At 41.8% G+C, this 13,625-nt stretch overlaps 1 protein-coding gene across 10 annotated transcripts in view; it reads right to left on the bottom strand.

The window, feature by feature from the left end:
* Nucleotides 1-918: 918 nt before the first annotated feature.
* Nucleotides 919-13,625, bottom strand: part of WIZ (WIZ zinc finger) — an 869,393-nt gene continuing 856,686 nt past the window's right edge. For all 10 annotated transcript variants that reach the window (XM_085654347.1, XM_085654345.1, XM_085654350.1 and 7 more), the window contains one exon: nucleotides 919-3,862. In XM_085654347.1, coding sequence (XP_085510473.1) covers nucleotides 3,715-3,862 — 148 coding nt within the window. In that variant the 3' untranslated portion in view covers nucleotides 919-3,714. The remainder of the gene's footprint in view (nucleotides 3,863-13,625) is intronic.

Raw genomic sequence — 13,625 nt, forward strand, 5'->3', positions numbered from 1 at the left:
CTTGCGTGGAGCTTGCAGTTTTCACCATGTGTTTACCAACATGAATAAAAATCGTTTTTGATCCTTTAGAGATCAATCCTAAAGAAGGCATCATTGTGGGCGAGGTCATACCAACTTCTGGAGCTGAGGCTCGAACATCTCAGAGTTGAGCCCTCTTATCTAACCAACAGTCTGTGTTCTGCTCTTTGTAGGGTTATTCCCAGAGCTGCACTACAATACCGCAGAGTCTAAAGCCTCTATAATCTTAAAACAAAGTGATTCATCACGTGCTCAAAATCCAAAGCTTTACTAAAACATCTTTTCAGTTTTTTGCATCCAACAATAGATGGCAGGATAGTGCACAACATGCAAACTACAACAGATGCTGCAAACAAGAGATCGCAAAAGACACAAACAAACAAGAGATGGCACACGTTCTCATCCTCCACTTGTCCCTCAGATTATAAAAATACTCATAACTCCGTTGGATATTAACGAAGAGTAAGCCAGGAGGCCTGACTTTCTATCAATCAAACAAGATTGTACACTTCTGGCACAATACAGGCTCAATCATGCTTCATCTACCAGTTACAGCATTAGCTCAATGTCTTTCAGTCAACTTTAATTCACTTCTCCAATCTGTACCATTTAACCCCCACCCCTGACACCCCCCAGCCACCATCTCAGCCTTCAATCAGCCTCTTAATTCAGAAAGGCAAAACCACATACTTGAAGTCACCAGGCTCAGCTGAATTCATGTGGTACCGTGGTGGCTGATTACCCATGCAGTCTGAGCGACTTTTGTGCGTCTGGTGCAATCAGATTTGCAATGGCATCTCATGGACATCAAACAAAGCTGAAACAATTGCATTAACAATGTACACCATTACTGGAATAAATATGTCCTAGAACAGTAAAAAAGATATCAGCAATCTCAAATGTTTTCAGAACAGAAGTTTAATCTAAATTTACAATTGTCTAAGTACATAAATAACCAGCATATAGTCTACTGAAAAAAATCCAAAACTGTAAAAAATAATTTACCTTAACTCTTGTTCTGTTTGGGAAATGGAAATTTACTTTGGATAAAAACGTGTAATGCTCCTGTTTCTACACAAAAAGAACATTTTAAAAAAGTTTGTTCCATGAAACTATATACAAAAAGCTGTAGTCAATGGGAGTGGTGCACAAAACACTGACCCAGGCAACTCGCACCTTGAATACAAGCTACTGAGTTTATTAAAGGTGGTGCATTTCTCCCTTTCATGCTTTGCTCTCTGCACCCCCCAGAACTGCAAACACGATGTAGCATTCTTCAGGAGCGCCACTTTCTACTGTACTCTGGCCTACTTGAGGTACAGAGCAAAAGAAGAGAAGACGACAGCTGCAATCAGTGGGACCATCAAAAGCAGGGCCAAGTTATAGGAAATTTGCTGCAGCACGTAGACACCAGAACAAACAATCAACAGTGATTTTGAGGTAACTTCCAGGTGGTGTGGCAGCCCAAAGTCTTTTTGTGGTTTGACACGCACCCAGTCCATGGAAAATGCAGCACTACAGACGTATTGTATTGCAGAAGTGGTACCAACAACCCTGAACACAGACGCGCTCCTATGAATGTTTATACCACTGTGGAAGGGTATTCCCAGGAGATGTTCACAGACAAGCACCGCTCCACAAGCCACAAGAATGCATAGAGGAAAACAGGTAAAAACAGATAAGCCTTCCCACAAAAATAATAGACTTCTGGGCAAGTCGACAGTGAACAGTGTGAACATAGGAGTGCCGAAAGTGATCGCAAATCAAAGGATCCCCTCACTATTATGGATATTGGATCTACAAAACAACCAACCATTCTGGTTATTCACAAAGATATACTCTAATAACCTTTCACAATCCCATAATCTTTACATGGCACATGGTAGGAAAGAATCTCTGGTCTGAAAACTCCATACAAGCCCTGTTGGTGGCATCAGATGCTTATGCTACTATGCAGTCTTGTATGGTGCGGGGACTTGTTTCTCATTGTACCTGTGCTTTATATAGTAAAGTCCCTGCCTTTACTCTACTTAATGTCTGGACTTCAGAGACTGCTCTTTCCTTGAGTCCCCAAGAAAGGCAGCTGACTCTACAAAGCTGGAGGCCCTTCACTAAATCTTCCAACAAGTAACAAATATTCTCGACCATGTTCCAAATGAAACCAATTTTTTATTAAAAGACCTCCAGCCTAACTAAAAACAGTTTAACACAACATTATCTCTTGGGTAGAACACATGAGCAATTTTCACAGCAGAGAAGTTGTCAACTCTGCCAAACCTTCTTTGAAGCCTTAACCCAGGTGAAATAGTCAAGACTAAACAGAGGCAGTATAGGGAAACAAAAGACACCCAAGGACATCAGAAGTTTAAAAATGGAAACTGACTTTTGAAATCCATAGCTTATTATTCTATAAATAAAACAATTTGGAGCAGAGTGCACAAGATGGAAACTGACAAAATAAAGATTAATGTAAATAAATAAAACAAGCGCTCAGTGTTTGTTTCTACTAGTGTTAAGTACTTTACTTATTCGTTAAATACCTTACATTATCACTATGTGGATTTTCACTCCTGTATAGAATGTGTTTACAGAGCTTCATCAAGGAGTGTACCTCACATACATCTGGGAAGCAGCAATGGCCTGCTTGAGCAACAAAACCCTCTAAATTCATTACTGTGCACCCCTGTGGTGCCTCTTCCCACATGGAAGTTCCAAATCTGATACACGAGGCAGCAGTCTGACTAGACTTTGTCCATCAGAAATACTGTGCAGAGCAGAATCTGCAAAATGAGGTCTGCAAGTGACTGACAGAGGAAGACTTATCTAGAGGGGAGTGGCATTGAAGTGTCCACAAAGAACTTAAGGCGCATACTCTAACTCCATAAGGCAGAGTGCTGTTACCCAGGAGAACGTCTCAAATGTCTCAGTGCAGTATAAATGGACTTTTTATTTAGGAATTTGTACCTCATAGGAATACAGGAAACATGGTAAAAGACAACTAGACAACACTTGGCATCAGCCGCCACACAAACAAGTAAATTAAGATAACAAATCAAAAGTACAGTTGGAACGGGCCTGCACAAACATATGCCTGTCGAGCCGCAACGACACTCAAGACACATGAAATGTGTCCAACTGAGGATGAACATACAAAGACAGTCGACAGTAGTACCAACCAATATCCCAATGGCATAGCCCCTTACACAGGAAGCACAAACTTCAACATAATTTAAAACCACTAAGAGGGGGTTCCCCTCACCATATTGGTGCAATCGTGTTCTTGGGACCAGCTTGAATGAAACTGTAGCAGAAGGAGAAACTCCCAGAAACACTCCCAACTTCAAAAGAGTGGAAGAAAGTCCATCTCTAACAGGCGTCCTTGTTAAAAAGACAACTTCTCTATGGAAGTTGTGTTCCATAGAGACATCATAATATCCACTGCAGCGGACACTGTAGGAATTTCTTTAGCATGATTAGTTAAATACGTAACTACCCCATGTCCCCCAATGCAATTGTGTCTTGTGGAGGTGTCACAGTGCAGTTGGGTCAGAGGCAGACTGCTCATATTTACAGGTGTATGTTGTCACTTTTGAGGTTTCAACAGCTGCTCCTTTGGAATTAAACATAGAAATCACGAACTGGTGAGAAGATACTGGAGTAATTAGAGTGTTTGGAATGAAGTGTCTCTCTGCATGGTCACTGGACCTCTGTAGTCATTGGCATCTCCACCTCATCACGTAGGGGAACCGCCTTGGAGAAGTTCATTTCCAGTATGTGCCTCTGAAGGTGTCGTACCCACTCTTCCTGTATTGAGAGGGGACCCTGAAACTCCACTTCACAGAATCTGAAAAAACACAAAGCGATTGTCACACATAGGCAAAAGCTACAGTGTAAGAATGCAACCACCCCCCCCCCCCCCAAAAACAAAACACGAAAGCACACTTCTAGAATGCATTTTGTTTTGCAACATACTTGTTCCAAAAATCTTTTTTTCTCCTCTTCGTAAGTCTGGGAAACCACACAAAGCAAACACAATAAACAAACTTATTCTCATACAAGCGACCTGACTGAAATTCCCACTTCCATTAAAGTGGCTGCATGGTCATGCACCCTCACCCGCCTGCACACGGTGGTCGTGCATAGACCAAGAGTGTACTATTTTAGGCCACCTGATTTAACATCTCCCATGGAGGCCATAGAACATAGTTATACATACAGTTGCTTACAAATTCAAAAGAATAGCTTATTGCATTACATGGCCAAATTAATAGTTCTTCAACCTGGCATATAATGATTCACATGCTTGGCAGTAGAACCACTGCCACAGTTCTAACTTCACTTTTACAGCTCATCATCCCACGAACAAAGAAAGATCCCACTGTCATCAAGAAACTCATGGCAAGAGACAAATAAAGCACAAGTTATTTACCTTTGGTACACTCTTTCTGGTGGATACTCTTAATAAAGATATCTCACCCTTTGATTTCCCCTAGATGTTATGTTTATTTTTATAGCGCATTACACCAGCAAGGGTATCCTGGGTCAAAGTTTGAAATCTAGCTTGGGACATTTTTAGAATCCGCACCCCAGATCAGAAAGTGTGTTACTAAAGATAAGCAACTTGTTTTTCTCATGGATGCTTCTAACTGCAGATTCCTCCCCTCATGAACAGATACCAAAGCATGTGGAGAACCTCCAAAAAATGCAGGAGGATCGGGTAGCAAGGGCTCAAATTCAGGGGATCGAAGTACCACGTTCTCCAGGCCCAGTCATAGGCTATCAGAGTGATCTTAGCCCGGTCTAATTGAATGTTCAAAACTCTGGGCAGAGGATAGGATGCGGCATACAAGAGACCAGTGAGCCCCTTCAGACATAATGTGACTCCTAGTGACGAAACTCCAACATGCAATATTCAGGACACTGCATTCTAAGCAATTACAAAAAGATCTAGCCAAAAGTATACCTTAACAGGCAAAAACGTCTTGAATAGGACGAAGACCCACCAGATGGCATCTACTAAGCTAATCTTCCGGGATCTCCTGGGAATCCAGCCACTTCCAGAGCCACAGCGACTCCTAGCACAGGACTGACAAACCCCACTGTGCTCCACTTATTACAGTACAATAATGGCAGTTGTGCTGGCTGTCAGTAACTAAACCGTCTTTCCCTTTGATGGCTGGAAGAAAAGCCTTGAGTCAACTAAATGATGTGAAGGTCTAGTAGGCTAATGTGGGGACTCCATTCTTCTGGGTACCAAAGGCCACAGATCTCCACGTCTCCCAGATGACAGTCTCTACCCAACAAAGCACTAATCTCTACTGCGAGCTCTACTGTATGAGCAATGATCTGCTGCAGCCCAGGTTGGTGTCCAATAGCCACCACTGGAAGTCCAAGGCTACCTCCAGTGTGGACTTCTGTCATCCCTGGGGTTTTTATCAATAAGCAGGAGGGTACCAGTGTATTAGGTGGTCCACTCTATCTGCGGTAGGCTCAGCGTTATGGGCTGCAACTAACGCCACCACCTTCGTAACCACCCTAGGAGCCGAGAGAGGACCGAAGGCAGGACGATGAAATGAATATTTAACCACATCACAAACCGAAAGAACTGACCAGAGTCCTCAGTTTTTCAATAACACCCCTGCCTTATGGCCCCTATGGCCAGCAGAGATAAATTGCTATCACAAGCTGGAGACATGATCTGTCTAAACCTGAATAGAAACAGGTAGAACATACAGGGGCAGAGGATGGGAAAGGGTGTGTCGGATTTGAAGGAAAGAGCACACCCATAGCTCACAAGCTGGGCAGGACAAATCTCTCATTCTGTCTACCTAATGGTTACAAGCTACCATGGCACGGAAAAGCAAAGCGGTTTGTCCACAGCTGCGGTGAGGTAAGAGGACTGCTGTCCACAGTGGTGCCCCACAGTCTCTGCCATCCCCATGACTCCTTGAGCAATGAAAAGTTGTGCTGGGTGTTCTATGGTTTGTGATTGCTGTCTGATGATAGGCATAAAGTATCTTCATTTCCAGTAGTGTGGACGGAATTGATAGACCAGAGAAGGTAAACAAAGAAAGGGCTGTAGCATGAATTTCCAGCTCAGTCTCAGCTCTCTCTTTTTTTTTTTTTTTAACCAAAAAAGCCTGGAATTGCATACTTGAGGGAATTCTGCACTTCAACGGAAAATTCTATGGTGTGCATTTAGGCACAATCCACACAGTCTGTAGTGTACAGGCCAGCCTTCAAAAGATTTTTAGCTGCATTCTTGTAAGTCTTGGATAGTCAGAGAAGGTAAGGCATTCCTGAATTCATCAGAAGTGACCAGTAAGATATCACTTGCATTGTCCCACAAGGCATGCATGTAATGTCCAAGAATACAGACTTAAGTCAGGGACTGCATTAAGGCGCTTCAACTAGGTCTAGAGGTGTAGGAGGAAAAGTGTTAAGATTTTCCTTGCCTGTGGAAGCCCAAAGCATCATACTCTTAAAAGTTGGTTGCTTAGTCAGGAAGGCTGGAGCAGGCCTATTGGCCTAGCCACCGTCCGTGGGGGGGAGCAAACAGTATAGATAAGGAAGAAAATAAGTTACTTACCTGTAACTGCAGCTATCCAGTATTGGTTTCCTTTATAGATTCACATGCTTGAATCTTCCCTGAAGTGGGAGTCCCACAGTACCACAGAAAAGCAGTATGTATCACTATTATAGGCTATAATGACAATGGAAAAGTCAGTTTAGTTGCCTATCCAAGTCCTTTCTAAAAAAGGACTAAAATTAACCTATAACCAATTAGGTGACAGCAGCCTCCAGAACACACTCAACAGAGGCAGAGTCCCTCAGATTTTAAAGTACAAGTGTGAATAAGAAAATCCAGAGTTATAAGGGGAGCCTCTTAGGGGAGGAGGGTGGGTCGCATGTGAATTTATTAAAGATATCAATACTGGATAACTGCATTTACAGGCAAGTGACTTATTTTCTTAACCAGTACTGGATCTTTCATAGATTCACATGCTTGAATCAGAATAGAAAGCAGTGTTGTTGGAAACTCGAGAACCCTTAGAGGATGGCGGGTAAAAAGTAATACACCGTTTTAGCAGTTCGAACAGACTTAAAGCATACATAAATATAAACATAGATGCGTGATATATATATATATATATATATATATATCAAACTATAGCTATAGAAATTGCAAGCATTTGTATCTAGTTTTCAGATAAAGAAAAATACAAAGTTGTGTGTAATAATATACACAAACATATTGAAGCCACCTGCGTATAATACACCTCTATATATGTATAAACACCAAGTATGGATGAACTAGAATGCTTTACACGATTATATATAAATGTGAACATAACCGTAAATAACCATGTCCATAAATACCCAAGAACTTGAGGCTCACCTTTTAACAACAGGTACCAAAACCCAACTGTCCTACAGTTGCAATAGTGTAGAGTGAGGATTATAAACCGCAGGCTTGCGCAAACATCGGAGTGCTCTTCCAAGTTGCAGTGTGGCAAATAGTTTGCAAAGAAACATCTGCCAACAAGGTTATCAAGGGTATATACCACCGTTATGATTTGCTATTGTGTTCAACGTTAGAAGTTTTCTCTCGCTGAGTGTCAAAAATGACTGGTTGCAGAAGAAACAGGTTGCAATGGTTGCGGTAGTTACTCAAGTACGTTGTGTAGATTACCCCAATGAAGTGTAGAGTATGGAGAGAATTTTTAGCTAATTATGCTGGAGTTGAAAAAGAAACATTAAGTATGATAGGTTCTAATTAAATAAAATGTGATGGAACTTTGGAAGTTAAGTAAAATTTGCTCCCAAAAAAACCTTTTTGTTATAAAAAATGTAGAAATTCCTGTGTTGTTAAAGTCTGTATTTAATGACTGTGTGAGCTGAAGCAAAAGTCCACGGTAACCCGTGTCCATTTGCACTGATTGTTCGAGAAGCTAGTTTCGTACAGGGTGATCCTGAGGCACGCAACGGTACTGAATTGATTGTGAAGGTTTTCATGCCCAAAACGAGTTAAACAAATGTACTGAAACGGACCCTCTTTTGGGGAAATGGGTTGCGAAATTTCGAACGTCTGTGAAGTAGAAATTCTTGTAGATCCTATCCATGTTTTGAAACAGTGACTTCCGACATTGAAAGAGGAATCGCGCTGTAGTATAAGTAGCTACTTCGGATGCCTTTAACTGCGTTGTAGCTTTTAGCAGCATCCAGTACTCCAAGGTTGGGAAACAGCTGGATCCCTTTATTTGTTAAAGTAGCTGGTGATAGGCATTTGACGCGAATTTGTGGTGGGGATCGAGGACAAATGGGCGGAATCCGAATTGGTGAGGTATGATGGAAAATCGAACATACTTGCAGTGTTTGGAATGAGAGTTTCACGTCCTGTAAGTGCAGAGATGTGCGCTGCTTAAAAAATAAGGAATGAGAGAGATCGGAACTTTAATAAGGGGCCTTGGATGTGCCCCATTCTCAGTTTTAAATCAATAACTAAAGGCAATGGGGGCTTAGATGACTATCCTTTTACCCCGAGTGAAGTTCGGTTCCCCAATGGGGTAGGTAGTTCGGAATATCCATACCCACTGGAAAAGTGGGGATATGAGGTAAGTGGCAGCTGACTGAGGAACTATTTGTGCTGTCTCCCGACCTCATCGTTGACAATATCAGTAGTAAGAAAACTTGTATTGCCACTGGAACGGTAAGAACATTAAATGTTGCGTATACTTTACCCTAATAACTGAGCATGAGCAAGGTTGTGCCCATGGAAGAACAACCTGACGTAAAAGGTGTCAAAGTACATAACCGTGGCTTAGTACCCAATAGGGTCTGGGGAAATTATGTCCACAATCCTGCAGTACAGTTGAGGATTTTTTTTAAGCCTTGCTTTTCGTAGACTGCTGAGGGTGCCAGCTGACGGAATCCTGTCCACCTGTATATCTATGGTATGAAATTTGCACGTGCACCTATGTTAGACCATATTTGTCGGTGATAGGGACTGAATTTAGTAAGAGAAGCAGTAAAACTAAATGTAGTAGGCGAGGTTGCGGACAACCTCAGATGACTTGTTTGGGTAAATAGATGAGCTAACGTGAACCAATAAACAGGCCAGGGAATTCACTGGTTCCTACATTATCACCTATTCGTGGCAATAGCGCTGCCACTGTGGCTGGATTCCAGGTTATTCTCACTCCCTCTCACCAAATATATTCTAGTATGGGAAAGCATACGCAGAATTTCCTGTTTGGTCTTAGAAGTCCTCTAATGAAACAGCCCGTCCCTTGACAAAGTGGCAGTTTGAAACTCTTCGCAAATTCGTCCATGAAGGTGTTATTGCGATTGTTGTATATAGTCTCAGTACCATTCCGTGTAATATGGATCAATTTGACAGTTGAAGCCCCACCTCCCAACTTTTCTTTTTAAAATGCTGAAGTAGGGTCATCCCTGGAGACTGTGTAATCCCAGATGGAGGCATGAATCCATAAATTCAGAGTGGTGGGATTTTGGGTGGGGATCCAACTGTTTAAACCTCTTTACAGTTACGAAGCATACTTCGTGGACTTTTGAAAATAAGGATAAGGGTAGCAGGAGATGCCCTTGTAAAGGCTAGAGCCCCAGCCCTTTGGCATTTAGAATATTTCAATCAGTCAAAGCAACCTTTATTTCGACCGTACATGTCATAAAAGCACATAAAAAAAGACAATACAATACATTTTAGCACAACAAAGCAACACAATATATCAAACGCTATGTACATTATTTCTGTGTTTTAAAATTAAAATACTTCAAATTTTGCAAGTTTTTAGTGCATTCTTGAATTGACTAACTGATAGCTGCTCATAGTTCTATGGCTAAATATGGTACAATGTACAACAACATTTATAATTTCTACGTTGAATACAAGAGGGGGTAGAATAGCAAGTATTATAGCAAATGACTAATTCATTAATAAAAACGCCTCTCGGTTGCTAAAAGCTTTGACTTTATCGAATAGATATTTATATCGAATGTTAAAAAGTCCGAATTAAAACAACTAAAATTATATCATTAAAAGACCTAGGGAGAGGGTTAATTACAGTGGGGATAATCATACAGTAGATGTGCGCAAACCATGTTATCCCGGCTGGTGCATAGCATATGTAAAGGTTGCTATAGAGCTAAGAGTTTCCTAAGAAGGGTTTTCTTTAGAATAGCTCTACGGATGCACCACAGAGTATAAGAACCGAGAGATGGAAAACACAATAAGTGTGTCGGTTTCGTACTTAAAAAGCCTGAACACCTTTATGCAGTGTCTGATCCCCATGTTTCTGCACAGTTGTAGCAACCACCGAGACCTTGGCTTGCCATAGGCGGGGCAAAAAAAGAGGACATGCATTTCAGTTTCCTCAGCCCGGTCGCACCCTTGACAATCTAGTGTGTTGGCTCCCTGCCATTTATTAGTAAATGCTCAAAGCAGGAGCGCCCCATGTCTGAATTGAAGAAAAAGTTTCCTTGCTATAAGCGGTTGGATGTAATCAAGAGCCGATTCTAGCCTGTATTGCTGCTTAATATCCAGAAACCTAGAGGTTAAACAGCCAGGCTTAGTCCCCCGCCATAGTAGAGCCAGTTTAAATTCTCTATAGGAGTCAAGTAGTGCCATTCTAGAGAATTATAGGACAGATCTCTTCTGGGGTTGTCCACAAGTTTACCCTCTCTAAGGCCTGGCAAGTATTCCTGATATAAGCTAGCCAAGGGAGTTTCCCTGCACCTTGGAGGCTCATAACATCCTTCAGCTCCTCTTTGTAGTCAGCTAATTCGGGTGTACTCCAAAGGCGTCGCCAGTATAGGAGGGGTCTAGAAGAGGCTACATCTGCTATAGGGCTGTCTAGGTCCATTCTGAGCAGTGTTAGTGGGGAGCTCTTAGCGAGACCCAGCAATTGCCTAAGAAATAGGATCTCCGACATTGATAGGGAAGTGGCCCCATAGTTCTGCCCCATACAATGACGCTCCCCAGGCCTGTGTCTTGTAAATTTCTGCTACAGGACCTATCACTTTGTGCGTGCAGCTCTCATAAACTTTTATGATGCCTCCCGTAGACTGGGTCAGTTTTAGACTAGCTTTCTTTGTGTCCCCCATTCCAATTTTCAGTTAATGTGATCCCTAAGTAGTCAAAAAATGGACACCCTCTCTAGGGCCCTTCCATCTAATCGTGGATATGGCCAATTCGTGGTGTTCGCATTAAAAACCATATACTTGGTTTTTTGAAGATTGATCCAGTCCCCGATTTTTGCAGAAAGTGCTGAATACCCCGAGCACCCTCTGCATGCCTTGGGAGATTTGGAAAGTAAAAGCGTATCGTCCGCAAACATAAGAGCTGGAATATTGCGGTTCGCCAACCTGGGTGCGTCAATATCTTTCCCATCCAACAGAGTTTCGATTAGGCTGTTTAAAAAAAAAGGGAGAAGAGTGTTTGGGCCAGAACGCATCCCTGTCGTACCCCTTTCTCTACAGGGAAAGGAGCGGAGAGTTTACCATTTTTTCCATATCTTATTCGCGCATAGATATCTTGGTGAAGGCGTTCAGCTGATGGCAAAGGTATTCTGGAACTCCCAAACCGAGAAGTATGCCCCACAGTTGATCCCACTGCACCAACTCAAAAGTGGATTTAAGATCCACGAATGTAAGATAGAGGCTGCCACCCTCTAAGACCACGGTTTTCCAGTGGATAAGTTGTAGTCTAAAGATCTGGTCAATGGTGGAGATCTTTGCCCTAAACCCTGCTTGTAGGTGTGTTAGTGCATTGTTCTCTTCTATCCAAGATTGCAAGCGCCCCAAGAGTATGCGAGCAAAGATTTTTTGAGTGACATCCAGGAGGCTTATGGGGCGGTAGTTGGCTGGATTAAGTGGTGAGCCCCTTTTATAAATGGGAATTATTTTTGCCCCAGCCCATGTGGAGGGCAGCACCATACCTTGCAGAACGCCGTTAAATTGTGACCACAGGTAAGATGCCGAGACTGTAGGTTCGGAGCGAAATAGGTCACCGGGGATCTTATCCAGCCTGGTGCTTTAGCTGTTAGTAGCTTGCCCAGTGCCTCTATAACCTCCTTCATTGTGCAGAGTGGAACATCTAGATATGCAAGCTTCGCATCTAGAGTGACTGTTTCTACCCTACCCTCTTCCTCTGTAGTAATTGAATATAAAGATTTAAAATAGGCTCTCCAAACTTCTTCCCCTAGGTTTGTTGCTATAGCCAATTGTCCTTCGGTTTCCCCTGTCTTAACTAAGTTCCAGAAGGCTCTCACGTCATGATTATCCTGTGCAATTTTTATTGCTTCCTATTTATCACTTTCCCAGTTAGGTTTGGCTCTAGCTACAGTTTTTTATACTGGTCCCTGGCTTCCTTGGTTCGTGGCCCATCATTCATTCTAATGGAAGTTAGAAGGGCTTACTTGGCTACCTTACAGTGTTTGTTAAACCATGGGTGCCTTGGTTTGGAATTCGGCCTAGGCCAATTGCTGTTATAAAAGGATTGTGCTAGGGCAGAAAACAGGTCCTGGTGGTTTTTTGCAATTATCATTTGGGAAGATAAAGTGCCACTGGTCGCATAAAGTTGAAACGCAGCTTCTAAAAAGGGGACAATTTGTTGGTATAGGGAGGCCACTTTATCCGGTGTTTGAGGAAGTTACCCCATGTGTACTCTCCTCCCTCCTTTGGCCAATACTAGGCTAGGTTTTGAGGATGTGCTAAGATGGCCTTTAGCAAGTGGAAGGGATATTTCTAAAACCAGAGAATTATGGTCACTCTCATGGCGGGCAATGACCTTAAAAAACCCTGTGCCATAACGTGGCTGCCTCCAATTAAGTAGCTTCCTATCTGGTTGTATTGATTGTAGCTGAGCTAGCGCCAAGTCACCTGTGGGTATAGGAGTGTGTGTGTGTGTATATATATATATATATATTCACTGAAAAAACCATAGGTTTCACACATGTTATAGTTAGCTGGACATTTTACTGATAAAAAACCAATGAAATTCCCCCGTTATAGTTACTGTAGGCAACTATAACTCACGCGACCGCAATCCTCTGCTGATGCTAATACTGTATTTAGACACTTATTTGCCCATGTCTTCTTCCATTAAATTTTAGCTATACATATATTACAAATATTTTTTTTTCATAAAGACACATATGTCATCAGCAGAGGATTACGGTCGCGTGAGTTATAGTTGCCTACAGTAACTATAACGGGGGAATTTCATTGGTTTTTTATCAGTAAAATGTCCAGCTAACTATAACATGTGTGAAACCTATGGTTTTTTCAGTGAATTTGCAAGGTTTTTTAAATGCTAATTCCTAACTATAACGTGTGTGAAACCTATGGTTTTTTCAGTGAATTTGTACGGTTTTTTAAATGCTAATTTATTTATGTATTATTTTTTATATATTTATTTTACAATAAACTACGTATTAAAAATTATTATTATTTTTTTTTTTGGTTTTCACCCTGTGAATTATTATTTTTTTTTTGCAAAAAAAAAATTTTTTTTTTGTGTTTTTCAGGGTGCGCGCACTGTGCGCGCACCCCCGCGATTTTTAAAAAAAAAAAAAAAATTTTTTTTG

This window comes from Triturus cristatus, chromosome 4_1 (genome assembly GCF_964204655.1).
Source record: "Triturus cristatus chromosome 4_1, aTriCri1.1, whole genome shotgun sequence".
NCBI classification, from domain to species: Eukaryota; Metazoa; Chordata; class Amphibia; order Caudata; family Salamandridae; genus Triturus; species Triturus cristatus.